Genomic DNA, 17896 nt, shown 5'->3' with positions numbered 1-17896 from the left:
GGATAGGAAGAAGCAGGCTCCTAGCCGAGGAGCCCGGTGTGGGACTCGATCCTGGAACGCCGGGATCACGCCCTGAGCTGAAGGCAGACGCTTAACGACTGTGCTACCCAGGCGCCCCTCTGATGGTTTTTAATAAGAAGTCTCCTGCTTTTAACACTTGCTGTAATACCTTATAACAATAGGATTGGAATTGTATTTACAAAGAACAACCAAGATGATTTGGGCAACGTGGCAAAAATATTCTCAAATAATTCATCAAAGTTACAGACAGGCTCTGAAATGTTTTGGGTAGGCCCGCGCCTCACATGGTTTGAATGTCCAGTGCTCTTCAGGGAGCAGACCTATAAGATACGGTGACTTCTGCCATGGGAGTGGTTTCTGGAATGGCTTAGAGAAGTACATAATCAGTAAGCACCATCATCACAATGAAATGTTGACTGACTGTAGGACGTCTGTGGTATGGCTATAAAACAGTGAAATTAGATTAACTCTTGGTCATTTCAAAACATCTGCTTTAAAGTGAAAAATCATGGAAATACGCGATTAATTGACTACCTACATTTCAGCCCTGTATTTTAAGAAGGTTAATCTGTTTTAAAATAAGTAGAAAAAGTTCACAAATGATGGTTCCTTACCTGTGTGCATATGTGTGTTTGTGTGTATTCAGCTGTAAGGTATTTTAACTAAGTGCTCTCACTGATGTTCTGTCTCATTCACATGCATCATGTATCTCCACCATACTGGGTGCTGTGTTGTGGAGAGAGAGGCCTCCTTAACAGTGGTGAGCCCAACCTCTGTGAACTCAGTTGATCCAATTCAATTGGAATATGTATTTATTGAATATCTACTATGTTATTAGCCCAGCACAGTAGCATATATATGACTTTCCAGCAAGTATCTTGAGATATCACTGGGGATATAAAATACTCAGATATAAAGCCATCAAAACAATAAATTACTAAGAAACTAAAAAGAGGCCCATAAAGTGCTAAATGAGATTGGAAAAGGGAGAAGCCAGTAGTTTATCAGAAAAGCTTGACTCTTCTGGAATGGATTGCTTCATGATATATAAACCCAAACAGTTGTGTTCCTTATGTTATCACCTTGCCTAGAAACATCCACGCACTAGAGGATGGCCCTAAGTCTGAGAACAAATGTCCTTCTTCCTGTCCAAGAAGATTCGTTTCAAATCCCTCGAGCAGAGCAGTGTGACCCTGTTCTGACCACTCGTCATGACTATAAAAGCAAATTCACTCTCCACGTTTATTTTACACGGACTCCCACGGATGCTTTTGGCATCTCTGTTGGCAGAGTGGCATGGCCACCGGTCAGCTGCTTCTATTCTTCCTAATTACTTCCTGTGCCCTCTGACATATAAGACGGTGATTTCGGAAATAAAGGAAGATAGAGAAGACATTGAAAAAAATGTACCCCATCCCTCTAGACAACAGTTTTTCAAAGTAAATAAACATTTGACAGCTGATCACGATCTTGTGAGTGAAGTCTCTTATTGTCGTCTAAGGGAATGATGTTTACAGGGGACTGTGTGCTGTAACAGGATGTCTTTGCTCTTTTCTCAGAGCCAGATAACAGTGAATGGAAACTCTGGAGGTGCTGTGAGTCCAATGAGTTACTATCAAAGGCCGTTTTCCCCTTCGGCTTACTCTCTCCCGGGCTCGCTCAACTCAAGCATTATCATGCAGCATGGCCGCTCACTTGGTGAGTCATTTGATAGTTGTGATTTCCATGATGATTTCAATACAGCAAGTACAAACCACGTGGGAGAATGCTAGAGTAATTTTTCAAAAAGGAGGAAGAAACACTCAACACCCCACTATTTAATGACCCTGTCCTAGGGGAGAAATTAAGAGCAGAGGCTTCAACACCAGAGGACACAGGCATCCAGCGATCTCAAGATGATGGCTGCATCTGCCTCTAAGGCTATTAGATGTTTGGGGTTTTGGGGTAGAAAAAAAAAAGGTGGCCAGTTAGGCAGGAGAGTTCATACGACCAGAACATTCATGTAGCACATTTCCATGGATGGCAAATACCATCCATGTTCAAGACAGCCTGTTCTTTTGTGGAAAAACTTTCATTGTAGAAAATTGTCTTGGTATATGTAGAGAATTGTTTAACAGTTAAAACAGTCTAACAGGGGGACAGGCTGCCTCACCAAACAGTAAACAGTAAACCAGTGTCTCGCGAAGTAATAAACTGCTCTTCAAACTGACACCAGAAGACCATCGGTCAGGGATAGGAGTTCCTTTAAATAATGATCCCTGACTTTTATACAGAGTTCTTAATGCTTTGGAAAATTAAGAATTTGGTGAAAGAGAGCGCTCCTCCAGGAAAAAAAAAAAAGAACATTTGAACATTCATAAACAATTGGAAGCCTATAATTTTTCACGGGGCTTGTGACCTCTTTGAAGCCTCCTGGATAAGAATTGTACTATATAATGACAAACATTTTTATGTGGCAAAATATATTAGGATTGTTTAGAAAATAACATAACTATTTCTTAATTTTTAAAAATGTTAAAAAAAAACCACCCCAAGCACTAAAAATCAAACCAAATCAAACCATCTTCCAAATTCAAGCTGAGAAAGTTTCCATGACACTGAACAACTAGAAGGCTTGCAGACAGCAGGGAGGAAGGTGGTGGAAAGTGAGCCAGCTACACACCTCTCAGAAAATCAGGAGAGGACCGATGTTCTGGCCACCACCAGCCAGCAATAGAAAGGAAGTAGAACACAGGGCTTTCACTCCCATTTCCTCTTTGACAGCAGGCAGCCCCTCATCTTCCCCAACACTGTTTGTTTGTTGAAAGACGTGATGCCATCAGCTTACCCAGGAACACTCAGCTTGTGCATTGTGGATCTCAACTTCTGTGGTCAACAAAACCTTGTAACACTTACATGGAGCCCTGAGACTCATTAAAGAAAAGTCTAAATATACTTGTGCCTTCTCTAATGCTGCTCCTGGGGATCATCTGTGAATCTCAGGATGATGTCCTTTTAGAGCATAAGAAAGTAGAATGCCCTTGTGCCAAGATGTTGCTCTTAAACGATCAGTCCATGGTGCAGGACTATGATGGGAGTCCATTATCCCTGGATTTTTTACAGAGCTATGCATTGTCACACATGTATAGTAAATCTACCAAGTTATTCTGGGCCATAATGTTTTCCCAAATAATTATTATCAGAGTCTGACTCTCTGTCCTCATTACCTCATTATCCCTTCCACCCCAAGAAACAAAATATATAAATACTTGAATACAGACAGGCTTTCATTTTAGAACATATCAATGGGTAGACTTATACATACTACGTGGAAAGAAATTCCCTCTATTAACACACTGAAACAGATTCCAGTCGGTCAGTGTTGAGACAGGTTCTGAGGAGAGTATACAAATCGATCCTTCCTCGGAAAAACTTTATATTGAGTTGAGGCCAAAAGGCTACAAAAATGAGAGTTAGTGGACCTATAAAAGAAAAATAAAAGGCTAAACTTGTATTATGTAAGCTATAAATCCATTGAATCTTGTGAACCGTATGTGAAGACAGAGTTAATACTGTTTGCTTGGGTTGGGATTTTGCACATATGAGGTGCTCAAAAAATATTTGTTGTTTAGGAGAAATACCACCATCATGGTTCCCAACGCAAATCCTTTTGGGGATTAAGTGGGAAATCAGAGTCAGATACCACATTGTGTCTTCATTTGGAGTTGCTTGGAAAACATACTGCTTTTACATACAATGGCACATGAGGCCATTCTTCATCAGAAAGGCATAGAAAATACTTTTCTGTTGCAAATGCAACTGAACATAACCATAATAATAGTGAGAGCAGTTATAAATGTTAGAATAGATTTTAGCTTATAGGGGTCCTCGCTGTACTTATCCCTATAATGATGAGTTAAATCTTCTTAAAATCTTACTTATGAAGTTTTACATAAATTTGTTATAAAAACATGGTCATATCTTTTGAGATATATATATCTATATAAAATCAATTACTGCTACCCTGAAACATCAGAACTTTTTCATACCCATATAAAAAGAGACCTTTCTGAGTACCAGATCAGACAACCCATGTCAAGAATCATTCTTGCTCACCAAAATTTTGAAATTTATTGTAAAAAAGCAAGAAGTCATATTATCAATTGTACAAAATGAATGGTAATAATGTTGATCTTCATACATATCTGTGAACTAAGAGTAAGGGAAATATATAGTACATAAAGTCCTCTCTGTTTCTTAGGAAAATGTACTAAAAGTTAATAAACATGGCATGAAGATAGGAACATTAGAAATCGCATCTAATTTACATGCTTAGGGCAATTTTTATACTCGAGGGGCAAAAAAAGTGGGTTTTCATATTTTAAAGTAAAAGCAAAGATATTATGGCCATCGTGGCTACTTAAATAAAAATCAGTATCTATAATTTAAAATCATTTATTTAATCCAGAAGCCTTCACATCTAAGTATATGTTTGGAGGTGAAGATTTCTTAATGTGATTTTTGCTTTTATTTTTACGAAATTGCTGCTGTATATTTGACAGTCACATCTTTTGTTCTCAGAGGATGTTTCAGCACTTTTACGTAATAGTAGCCAGCAATTTCACAAAAATAATTTCAACGTCTCAGGTTCCTGTCTCCTCATCTATGAAACCCAGCGCCTCCTCCCAACACACGAGAAGGATAAGACGAGGTCATACATGTACTTTCTTAACACAGTGGCTGCCACAAGGTCGCATGGTCTTTCAGCTAATGCTGTTCTTCCCCTCACCCTTCTTCAGAAAATGATGAGGACATTGTTATTGTTGTGTTGGGTACATACCCGCATATTAACAATAGACAGCTCGAATGTAAGCTAAGCAGGGTAAAAGAGAGAGTGATGGAAACATTCTACGTTATAGTTGGCGTCAGTATACAAGAGGTACCATCAAGTCACGATTCCTTGTGCATCCAACACGTTCTATCTCCCCACACTGTCTCTGCAGATTCTGCAGAGACGTATCCCCAGCACGCGCAGTCTCTCGACGGCACCATGGGCAGCTCCATACCACTGTACAGATCCTCAGAGGAAGAGAAGAGAGTGACGGTCATCAAAGCCCCGCACTACCCAGGGATCGGGCCAGTGGATGAATCCGGAATCCCCACAGCAATTAGAACGGTAGGAAATGCCAGGGTGTGCGTTGCTGCGGGGCTGGGCACAGACTCTACAAAGGACGGATTGTCGATGGCTTTGTGCATTCCGACGCTCTTATATAATGAGGATTGCCCTCTGTGCCATCTGAGTTCTCATGAATCTTATGCTGTGTGTGGCAGAGAAAGAGAAAAAGAACTTGTCGATCGAAGCTGATCACACACACAATCTGGTTTTGCATTTTAATTGAAAATCATGAAAACTGTGATCATGGGAAACAAGAAAAAAGGAATGTTTTGTTTTGTTTTACCTTTCTCCTAGCAGTGTTAGGGCAATAGAGAGAAAAGAGAAGGAAGGAGAAAATGTGAATTCTTTGGCTGCCTTGAATTCCCACGTGCATTGCAAATAAACCAGTGATTTGTTTCTTGAAATGGATGTGTGTTCACATCAGGAGATTGGGAGCTGTGAATTGGGCGTTGGGAGGTGAGATGATTGGAGGGAAGGGAGTTAATGTCATGCAAAGGAAAAACTGTGAAGAAAAATACGCATTTTAGCGTCCCTCTTCAGCTGTGCCTGCTGCGAGCCCTCAGGGATGATAAGTGAAAGTGTTTGGATTTTTTTTTTTTTCAAGTCTCTAAGCCCTGCCAAAGCATTGCTCAGTGTGTCAGGGCAGCCCCTTCTGGCAAAGCTCGGCAGCGGCAGACGCAGCTTAGAGCCGGGCAGGCAGCGGCTGGCTGACCAGTCTCCCTGCAGAAGAGGTTTGTGCTAAGCCAACAGAAGGAAGGCTCTGGGAACCAGGATGAGGGCAGCCTCACGTCTGCAGGTGAATTGGGGGGCTGTGCGAGAAGTGGGCGCAGGCTGAACACTCTGCCTGCAACACCCACGTACCTGATGGTTGGGGGTGGGGTGTTGCCAAGAGCTGCTTCCCTGGAATGCAAGCCCTGGGGGGCCAAAGACAAGAGTGGACAGAGGAAAAGAATGGGAAAGAGATCAGGGAAAAAGCAGAGGTAAGACTGCATTTCTCATGGGGGGATGACGCGTTCTGAGAGAAGAGTAGAAAACTGATTATTCCAAGCATCTGTATTAGAACCGAAAGCTAGAAAGTCAGTCTGTAGAGCAGTTGCTGGGGTTGTAGACTAGCTAGATTCTGGGAACGCGGAATGTGGCTAATTATAAAGTCCTACCAATCTATGTTGGAACTGACGATTGTCATATTTAAGTAACAGAAAAAGTTCGGGGATTGTGCCCAACAGTCCTATGACAGCTACATGTTTCTGGGGATGCCGTTTTGTCATTTGTCTGCCTTTTAAGATTTCTGACTCAAAATGGTTAAATTTGAAATCTTTTTTTCCAAATCATGTAGGGATGTAGTGTCAGACAGGAATGGTGTCAATGGCTTTGTTTCCTTGACCCTCAAGTCACAGTACATACACACAGTAGGAGAGCCCTGGTTCTGTGTTGTTACAGGTTTCTGTCTGAAAGGATTGTATCTGAGCTCTCTGGGAGTGTCTTTAACATGATAAATGATATATAAGAAACAACACAAAAAGCTGGACCATTTTTTTTTATCCATAAGACATAATTTTCTTACATAGCAAGGACTTGCTTGTTAGTTTTCAAAAGGGAAAAACCAGACATTGTAGATGGTTAGTGAAAATCAGGGAGTGTTAAAATTCTATATTGTCTATCTACTTGCAAATCAAAAGCATGCTTACATATGCATAAGCAAACACATGTATTAAACATTCAATGCCAGTTTTTCCTTCCATAAAATAGAAAATAAAATATAAGCATCCCAGAAGTTCCTTATAAGGAACCATAATTTTGATGTACCGCTATGCTCTTATTTAGACTTTTAAAACTTTACAAAGAAGGTGAAGGTCTGTGAAGACTCTTATTCGCGGTCCCTATTTTTTAGCCTTGCTGAGCACATCCCCAAGTATAGCTGTGTTTATAAGTGTTGAGTCAGGCCATCTCTGAGCCACAGCAGGCCAAGAATCTCCAAGGTTGTTTTTCTTTCTCATCCGTGTAGAAAGTAATGATTATCAGACTCAAATGGCTTCACATGGAATTCTGCTCAGGGTATCCACCAAAGGCAGTCCTGTCTCAGTGCATCATGTTACGGTCTCATTTCAGACACCAGCCTATCCCAAGGAAACAGAATTTTGTAAAGTAAACTAGAAACTCTAGAAAGCCAAAAGTCAACAAATGTACCTTTGAGTTATTTGAATGAAGGCTCCCCAGTCTGCCCCCTCTCGTGTGACCTGGGACGTCTGTGTTAGCCTTTCTCTGCCATTCTTAACAACACAAATCGCTAGGGTTCAGGTCCCAGGAGGTTGATTAAAGCCAGCTAGTTAAGTGAAATACAAGATTCTTTCCTTCTAGTTCAAATATAACACCGTTTGAGCCTTTTCAAAGCCAGAGAGGGGCAAAAATAGAATAGAATCTTGTACACTCGTGTGAGGAAATATGTGTCCTTTCCCTTTTTGGAGTGTCCTCATGATACATCAATGTAGAGTTCTGATACTTTGTTAAACTGTAGCAATGGAAAATGCAGGTGTATTTGGCCAAGATTATGGAAAACAACTGAATGGTGAATTGCTAGTAGTTAACTGTCCATACAAAATAACCCTGAAGGACACGTACAAAAGTAAACGTCCTTAAATTTGAATAGACTTCTATTTACTTCACCTCAGTACTGGCCATAACGTGCAATGACGTCATTTATAAAAGAAACCTTAAATGCTTAGAGTGCTTCTTTTAGAACGGGACATGGAGTTTTAGTATTGCCTTATACCAGTTTCATCTTCCTCTTTGCCAACCAGTCGGGCACTTCCTGGCCTCTCTGTGCTCACCATATAAAGCTAGCAGATGGCAGAACGGAGCTCCTGCCTGATATGTGCCCTCCAGCAAGTGAAGGGAAAAAATCCTGTCTGTCAAGATACATGGCCATATACAGTGATATAACTTACTTATTCGGTTTCCTTGTTGCTATTGGTTGTGTTCAGGTATGGCTGGGAGACATGTGCACAAAGTTTTGTCTTATTTTCTGTTGCTAAATACCTAAAGGAAATAAAGCTTAACGAAAGAGAAATTGATCTTTTATGAACATGTCCCTTAAAGATACATGTTCAGCTACTGTATTTAAGCCAGCAAATAATAACCAGATGCCTGCTTCATCACTGCCCCCCCCCCCCACCAGCTCCCACCATTTGAATATAAGGTCAATCAATGATCTCCTCAGCTTTTCTGTTGTAGAAAGAGCCTCGAATGAATGAAGAGGTGATTCATAACAAAGTCAAGTAGCTCTTAACGTTAATCTCTATTTATGGCGATTATCAGAACCACATATTCCTAGAGGCAAAAATAAATTTAGATATGGCATAAACCCCTCAATTTCCAGATGAAAAATGAAATTACATTTCTGAGGGAAAAAAAATAGGATATAAGATCCATACCAAAGCTCAGTATAAAAAAGTACAAGAATATTTTTGTGGCAGTCCTAACAGAATATTTTATATCAAGAGAATTGGCTCAGAAAATCCAGTTTATTTATTATTATACACAGGATGATTGAGTTTCTTGCTGAAGTATTTCTGGAAGTGTTGAGATAAAGATCTTACAAAGCAAAATCTCTAATTATGATTACAAAGGTGTAGGTCTACCTTCGCCGGTGTATAATCAGGTAGCGTTCCATCCAATAACCTGAATTCATTCCTTATTTTATCCTATTAATATGTAATGTTCCCCACTCCTATTATTTATGGACCATAGCTTATATTCTAAACATTGTTCTAGGTGTTATTGTATATGTGGCTTCATTCCATTTCCACAAAAACCCTATACTGTAGATATAATTATCTCATCTTAGAAAGGACAAAAATGAGGCCTAAAAGCTTACCTAACTGGCCCAAATTCACATTGCTAGGAAGTATGAAACAATAATTAAAGGAAGCAAGATTTGAATCTAGGTTGAGCTGACCCTAATTTCTTCTTCCCATACAGCCTACTGTTCCTATAATGTCCAAACCCTGGGCTGGGTAAGGAGCTTCTACTCTCAAGGAGTTTACAATTTAGCCAGGGAAATGGTGCATACAATTTATTATCATGTTTAAAAAATTTCAAAACAATATCTACATCTTTTTTTAGATTTGCTGCAGGACTACATCATATTTTTATTTCTCTAAGTTTAAGCTTATTGGAATACAGTTTAAAAGTAAAAAATATCCCCTAGTTAATTCTAAAAATAATGTTTTGAACAGAACACTCATTAAAATGTTTTTAAGGATAATGATAATTATCACCAAAAGGAGTTAAGCAAATCATTACAACACCACAACTGTTATTCCATGAATTTTATATAAATGTTTGTGCAAGTATCAACTATCTAGTGCTGGGGACAGGATGATTTGCAAAAATTAAAACCATAGCATATAATGTTCCAATTCAGCCTCAGCTCAAACAAGGGGTAACACATTTACAAACTGCAGGCATAACTCTGATAAGTTGCTGGTACTTTCATCATGAAATAGATTTTGTTTTTAATCCCAGAACCAAAAGCTGCTACGAGAAAAGATACAATATAGAAAGAAGAACATTGAGGAACACTGTTGATTTGGAACCAGTTTTTTAACTCCTGGACATTCTCTTTTATAGACAGTCGACAGACCAAAGGACTGGTACAAGACAATGTTTAAGCAAATTCACATGGTGCACAAGCCGGGTACGTATGTGACTCTGTTTTCTGATCAGATTCTCCTGGCTGAAGGATGTGTGTGCAGACTGCTGTATAGTTCTGGTTTACACTAACTGTTGAGAGCCTAGCAGCACTGTGGCCCTCCCTCTTTCTCTTCTGTTCGCCTCTATCACCCTCAAATCACAGACACCTGTGCTCCTGCCTCACTCCTGGGCTGCCAAGAAGCCTCTTATTAGGTGACCCTTGGAGGGCTGCCAGGTGCTCTGCTCCCTCCCCCCTTCCCTGTCCAGAAGCTGATGCAGAGAGCCCTGGTGGGGTGTGTGCTTAAACAGACTCTATGTTCCTCTGCCCACACATGTCAGCTGCTTATGGAGAGAGTGAGCAGAGGTGGGTCTCACAAGGTTGACGAGAGATCTTCAAAGCACTTCCCCGAGGAAATTCACGATTCGGAAGAGAAGGCTGCCTAAAGAAGTGAGGAAAAGGCATTGACCTTGTATGCTGGGGAGAGGGCCGAGCAAATAGGTTACAGACAAGTGAGGACAAACTGCAAAAGCCCAGCAACAAAACAACATCAGAAAAAAAATTTTAAATGGTATTATGAACTAGGCAAAATACACTGGTTTTCTTTCTTTCTTTTTTTTTTTTTTTTAAGATTTATTTATTTATTTGACAGAGAGAGAGCCAGCCAGGGAGAGCAGGAGCAGGGGGAGGGGCAGAGGGAAAAGCAGGCTGCCTGCTGAGCCCAGGACCCCAGCATCATGACCTGAGCCAAAGACAGATGCTTAACCAACTGAGCCACCCAGGCGCCCAATGCATTGGTTTTCTACCAAATTTTTTGTTTGTTGTTTCTCTGAAGTTCTACTGTCTTATTATGATATGATGACCGAATCTGTATTACCATAATATTTATGTTTCATTTTCTAGATGATGACACAGACATGTATAACACTCCTTATACATATAATGCAGGTAGGATGGGTTTCCTTGCTCGCGGTGAATACTGTATGCTCGGCAATGCTTGGAGGCGCTTCACGGTTACATTTTTACCCCTGTTTGAGTCGCATGTTTTCAGTTCATACAATCAAGAGGATGCTGTTTTCCTTTTCTCAAAGTGTGCATGACCAAAGGATCGATCTTTTCTCATGGAAATGAGAACTAATACTGTTTTCTCTCATTCATTCTCACTGTCATTTGATTCTTGGCTTCAGGAATGTTTAACCCAAGTCTGAAGGACAGCGTGAAAGAACACACTGTAACTAGGGTACAAAGTCAGATAAAGATCTCCTTTTATCAGCAGCGAGAGTGATCACAATTGCGTAAGATCTTTCAGATACGCTTCACAAAAAACAAGTCCGGCAAAGTATTCTGTGACTTTGTCCGTGCTTGTGCTCCCAAAATGCAACCATTCACTGAAGGAGTTTTTAAAATCCCACTCTGCTGGGCCACTTTCCTGACCCAGGGTTGGCAACAGTCCTAAGACACGACTGCAATTCTGGGCATTTCTCCTTGTATTTGAGTGCGTTGGTATCGTGTGATGTGGTTGCAGGCTGGAGTGAAGGACCCCTACAGAATGCTTCCCTTTCTCCTAAATGTCACATTAGGGGATCCCATATAGGGCCTCCTGTTGCCGCTCAGCCCCAGCTGGAGACTGTTTTTCCTTTCCGAGGCTCAGACTGCTCACCTCCCCCTCAATGGCGACCTCACCTCAAGTAGGGGTCCCCTTCCTTAGAACTGCAGAAGATTCTCCCCTCCTTGATGCCTGAAGGCCAGCACTCAGGCCCTTTAACTGTTGGGGATTCTGCTAACTTGTCTCCAAAGACAAATGGAGAAGAAAAACCTGGCAGAACAAGGTTAACCAGTTAACCGGCTGCAAGACCTCTGAGGCTTTGGTCCTCCCTCTTCCAGGTGATAGCAGGAAGCGGAGAAAAGTGTTTCCCTCGACTTGTATTCCTAGCCACAGATACTCCAGACTCACCTCCTGGGTTTAGCTAGTTAAAAACAAAAACAAAAACAAAATTCAGCCAAGTAAATTTTAAAGATATTATTGGCTTTATTCAATGATTCATGAACCTGGCAGCATCCACTCTAGCAGATAGAAAGGAGCTCTGAGGAGCTGTACGAAATGAAAGACTTTTGTAGGCAGGTGGGAGCCAAACAAGGAAGTTATACCAGCAAAAAAAAAAAAAAAAAAAAAAAAAAAAAATGTGGGTAGGTGATTGCAAGGTTACTTTTCCTTTAGGGGATGGCAGGTGACCTCACTAGTGCTGGTCAGGCGATTCCTGATTGTCTGGTTTAAGATTCCATTTCTAGCAGAGCCAAAACTGTAATTAAGTCTCCATTTCATGACGTGGGGCTCAGTATTCGTAAGTGACTCCATTTGGGGACTGTTTTGTTTTTAACGAGCTGTAAAGTTGAAGTCTGATTGTAGAATCCAGGCAAAACAGTAAGTGCAGACACTGTCTTTTCTTTTTCTTTTTTCTTTTTTTTAAAGATTTATCTATTTTAGAGAGAGAGGGAGGGACAGCACCGGCTTGGAGGGGAAAGGGAAAGAGAGAGAGAACCTCAAGCAGACTCCCCTGCTGAGCACGGAGCCCCAACTCAGGGCTCCATCCCACGACCCTGAGATCATGACCTGAGCTGAAATCAAGAGTCAGGTGCTTAACCCACTGAGCCACCCAAGCACCCCCAGACATTGTCTTTTCATCTGTATGGACCTTCGGGAGAAACAGATGAATGAAAATTAACTTAATTCAAAAGACTGAAGTGGCAGGAAATTCAGAATTTTTATAATGATTTGTACTATTGAAATTCTGTATCCATTAGTAATTAGTAAATGGACAGTAGTTACATATAACCTTGCAGAGCCCTTTCAAGATAGTTTCGCAGTTGTCTTGGTAGACCAAACAATTGCAGCCAGCCTCTCCCCTCTCTACAAACCCTGCATCCCGCTGTGCTCTGTCTTGTCCTTCCTACCTCTTTTTGGCTTTTTTCCCTAAGCCATCTCTGCTGCCCACTTCTCCCACCCAGCCACACAAACCAATCCTCTAGAGCTCACCCCAGTGCCGTGGCTTCCATAACATCTCCTCTGACCAATCCACCATCTTCTAAAATCTGTAATTCCTAATATGCATTTTCCTCATTTCACCTTTATCATGTTGCCAAATTTTTTTTAATGAGAGAGAGAGAGCACAAGCAGGGGGAGAGGCAGGCAGAGGGAGAGGGAGAAGCAGACTCCCCAACGAGGAGGGAGCCCCTTGCGGGACTCGATCCCAGGACCTCACGAGATCGTGACCTGAGTGGAAGGCAGCCACTTAACCGGTTGAGCCACCCAGGCGTCCCCCAATTATTTTCAATCACAATTCTATCCGTGTCTCATTTCCCCAGATACACTACAAGCTTACAGAGGATTTTTGTGTCCTTAAGCCTTGCTAAGGCGTATATACAGCACATCTACAACTTGCTCAATATTTTGTTAGACTGCAATTAACATGTCAATTATCATTATGTAAATCAGAGCTTTTAAAGTAATAGACGATATTTGGTAAGATTCTGTGAACTATTTTTAATCTCCCTCTGAAAACTATGTTATTAGTTTATATTATCCAGGAGAAAATTTGCCGAATTCCTGTAAGTTTATTCCTAATGCCAGTCTGAATCATTACTAATTTCAAAATGATTGTTGAAGATTTACTATCATCAGTCCTTGTGTACAGAATATATCAATAACAAATTAATACATTAATAATGATTCATAAATTAATAAGTCATAAATCGATTAAGAAATACTGCCCAATGCATGCGTCATGAATTCGCTTACTGATAAACATTCTGGTAAAATCACCGGATATTTTGTGGGGTATAAATAATTTAATGTGCTTTTAAAATGTTATGTGCTTGTTTGTTGTGTTGTGTTGTGTTTCGTGATAGGACTGTACAACTCACCTTACAGCGCTCAGTCACATCCTGCTGCAAAGACCCAGACCTACAGACCCCTCTCCAAAAGCCACTCGGACAACGGCACCGACGTCTTTAAGGACGCCTCCTCCCCTGTCCCTCCCCCACACGTGCCTCCTCCAGTCCCACCACTTCGACCGAGAGATCGATCTTCAACAGAAAAGTAAGGCATTTCCCCCCAAAGTGGCCTCTATTTAGTTGAGGATAAAAGTAAGACCATTTGACATTTAGTAGAAGACTCAGCACCGCATAACCTTAGTCAGCGCATGCGCCGTGTTGACCTCCTCTATTGAGACGGTGGCAGACAATCTTGATTCATAATATCATAATTACCTAGGCTTAAAGTAACACGAGCACAGTCTTTTTGATCAACAAATGCATACAAGAAGACAAATAAACAGAAATAATTGACACACACTTCCTTTGACATTGCATGTCAGAGGCTCAGCAGTTAATTTTCATTTTCCTCAGATTTGAAATGTTAGGTCTATTAATGATTTACACTTTCCCCTCTGGTACACAACAGTCTCTTTTTGAAAGCAGGCAAGGTTATTCATAAATAATAAATAAGGCATTAGTTAGTAAGTGTCTATCTGTGACTCATTTCTACCAGCTTTTCAAGATGATACTAATTTTCATTTCCCCACTGAAATTTTTGTAGAAACTATTCACACAAAAATAAAAATTTATACACACTTCTACAGTACAATTTTTTATTAGGATTATGACTAATAATCCTTATAGGTAACCTTTATTGAGAGCTCACTATGAGCCAAGTGCTATGCTAAGTACTTTCCCTCTATCACGTCATTTAATTCTGAAAATGACCCAATGAGATGTTTCTATTTTAAATCTGTTTTAGAGAGAAAGAAACTGTGGTTTAGAAAATTAAGGTAAATTGCTCCGCTCATACAGCTCACATGTCCAAGCCAGGATTCAAACTCAGCTCTGACTAAAGCTGCAGCTCATGTGAATCATAACAATATAAGAATTATTCAGCATTAATACTAATTATTAAGCATCCACCTATCATATCCAACCCATAAATAATATATTTGCCCCACTGTACCACTAAGAGTAACCGATGATCATAGAGGACCCAAGAGACCACGAAATAGAACACACACCATGTCATGTGTGCAGGGATCCTCACTTCAATCTCCTCATGATAAACTACATGGTTACAAGTACAATGCCTTAAATTTGAGAAATAATTGTCTAGACACAAAATGGCATCTCTGCTATTAAAAAAGAATGAAAATTAACTCATTTAAATGTACTATTTGTCCTATGTTTAGTAGAAATAAATATCTCATTAAGAAATACGATAATCTCTTAAAAATTTCTAGATGGCTTCCATATACATTGTCTCAAAGGAAGCCTTCTTTCGCCCTGGCTACCTAGAAAAGCTTTACTTTCAAAGTTCTTTGCTGACCGCCCTTTGAAGGAAATTAGTTCAGGAAAAAGAGCTGCTTCCAAGGTCTCTTATGCAAGAGGATGGCTGTCTGACTCTGGTTTTTCAAGGGTAGTACCAAAGGAGGCTCTCCCCTGCCACACAGCTTGCTACTATGGATGGCAGGCCAAGTGACACTTTTGTACTTTTCCCAAACTGTGACACCACTTGCAGAATAAATAAGATCAAGCATGGTGTGCTCATTACTCCTTGTCACTTTGGATCAAGGATGCCAGGTCACAGAGTGGTGAGCTCAACTCACATGACTCGATAGAGCATCACCGCCATTTACTCTGCACACAAATACACACAGCTGTGATTTGTGTACCATCCCAAGGGCCGACAAGCAGAGCACTGGCTGCGTGCATAGCTATAAACCCTTTGTGTGAGTTATTGAGCCAGCAGGACCGTGTATGAGAAGAATTAGAGGAAAATATAATATGAAATAAAAGAATGGCTTTCTTTAAATCATTTATGTAAATCATTAGGTATTTCTTTAAATCGTTATGTAAAACAACATATAAATGTGGTATTTTTTGCAGATTAACTTTTTATCCTGAGATACTTTTAAAAATCTGTACTAAAAGTAACTTTGTAAACAGATAGCAAGTGGTTTTATAGTACTGCTTGAAGCATATAGAGTTATTTTCTATCATTGTTTATTTCTAGGCATGACTGGGATCCTCCAGATAGGAAAGTGGACACAAGAAAATTTCGTTCTGAGCCAAGGAGTATTTTTGAATATGAACCTGGGAAGTCATCCATTCTCCAGCATGAAAGACCAGTAAGCACTTGTCACTAAACAGAATGCCAGTTCTCTAGGTTTCTGGGTTCCCAGGCAGACCTGAATTTTGTATCATTTAGCAATTTTTGTCGCAAACGTAATTAATGGATTTGGCAGTATTTAGAAATCAAGTTGATTTTGTATCATGATTCGTGTATCTTGTCTGAGAACTGAAGATACACTCTCTAATATATTGTCCCTACCAACCAAATATGGGACCCATTTGCATGTAACTATAGATGTGCCTAACCACAGCTCTGTGCTTAATTTCTTAAAAAGTCATAAATGCAATACTTAACTGCTAGTCTACATTGCTAATGAGAAAAATCATTCATTAGTCTCTCTGATACAAATGGGCCCACACAGTCCCATCTCTTCCATATCGGTTGCTTAATATTTCTTTGGATTAAGGGGAAATTTCCCAAATGCCTTTCTTTTAAAAAACAAGTTGTTTTAATTGATTCTTATTAAATCTCTCTCAGGTTACCAAGCCTCAAGCTTCCTGATTGTCAATCTAATGGATCAAGATTATATTTAACTTTGCAAAATTTTTTTCTAGCTATTTCAAATATGCAAACAAAAAGATATATAAACATGAAAATAACCACTTGCCTCTTCTAAGTGCAATTTATCAAATCGGTTATTCCTTGGCCTTCTTGGTTTTTATTTCCCAGTTCTCCTGAGTCCTTTGCTTTCCCTCCTAGATCAGTGCCCTCTTTGAAAATATAATTCCTTTGCATCTCTATCAAAACCTGCTTCTAGAGATCCATTTATAATTTACATTCCTTATTGTCTTAAAAGAATTTTGGGTGCTGTCAGTGAACAAGAAAAAGAGTTTTCTTTGTTCACTCCTTTAAGGGTATCCAAGAAAGCATATTATTATATATAATGCAAGGCCAGCCCTCAAATTTGATTGGAAACCTTTGCCTTACCACACCCAACATGAACGCCCTTGATTTAGTTTTTGAAAGCCTGTATTTATGGTTATGTTCTTGAGAAACATGTTCAAAAACCTTACAATCACATAATTCATACATAATATTTATGTAAGCCTTCTTTGCCTTTCTTCAAGTAACTCCTATCTTTTAGAGTAACAGAACTTCACCAGAAAAACTGAAAGAAAAAAAAAAAATGGAACACCACTGGTTTGCAGGCTTAGTGCAAACTTAGAACCCATTTACTCACTTGTACGATTGAATATCATGATACTTTGAAATTTCTAGTCTGATAATTGAGTGAACCATGTTACCATTGCATACAAGTGAAAGTAGCAAAATAACTATGCAAAATAATGACACTCAGATTTAAATGTAAATAACAAAATGATCATTGATGATCTTTCTAACAATTTATAAGAACACTGTGACTGTACTGAACGCTCTAGTAGCTGTGGTCTCGGGAAATAGGATTGATCTTAGAAGCTTCCTCGCCAGGATGTTTCTATTATTTACTCCTTCAGCAACAGTTATTGAGCATCAACGATGTGCCAGACATTATATTGGATGCTGGGACACAGTAGTGAGCAAGATGCAGTCTCTACCCTGAGGAACTTTGAGTCTTTCTTTCGATGAGTATGCAAAGCTAGACCTGTATTCTAAGAAGAAAAGAAAGTTCTGGGAGCATTTGCATTGCTGGAGATTTGGGTAGGGATGGGCTCTGCAGCCACAGGGAAGAAGAAGTGGAAGGAACCAAGAAGCTTGGAAGGAAATGAGAATGGGTATCTTATGGAGAAATAGAAAGAACCAGCATTTTATTCCTCCTAAACAATTTTGCGGGGGGCCAGTGTTATGCAAAAGGATTTGGGCTAGTCATCTATTTCATTTTGGCCAGGCTTTTTTATTCTAGGACTAGGCTATTATC

General features: G+C 40.0%; 1 protein-coding gene across 9 annotated transcripts in view; it reads left to right on the top strand.

Moving 5' to 3' along the window:
* SORBS2 (sorbin and SH3 domain containing 2) overlaps positions 1 to 17896 on the top strand; it is a 176299-nt gene that overhangs the window by 104443 nt on the left and 53960 nt on the right. For 3 of the 9 annotated variants that reach the window (XM_048226386.2, XM_048226384.2, XM_048226382.2), the window contains exons 6-11: positions 1581 to 1719; positions 5004 to 5176; positions 9806 to 9872; positions 10770 to 10814; positions 13773 to 13962; positions 15922 to 16036. In XM_048226386.2, coding sequence (XP_048082343.1) covers positions 1581 to 1719; positions 5004 to 5176; positions 9806 to 9872; positions 10770 to 10814; positions 13773 to 13962; positions 15922 to 16036 — 729 coding nt within the window. The other 6 variants (XM_057303562.1, XM_048226385.2, XM_044387622.3 and 3 more) reach the window with 4 other exon arrangements.

This window comes from Ursus arctos, unplaced genomic scaffold (assembly GCF_023065955.2).
Source record: "Ursus arctos isolate Adak ecotype North America unplaced genomic scaffold, UrsArc2.0 scaffold_27, whole genome shotgun sequence".
NCBI classification, from domain to species: domain Eukaryota; kingdom Metazoa; phylum Chordata; class Mammalia; order Carnivora; family Ursidae; genus Ursus; species Ursus arctos.
The sequence above is the reverse complement of the archived record's forward strand: the minus strand, read 5'-3'. Positions and strand labels throughout refer to the sequence as shown.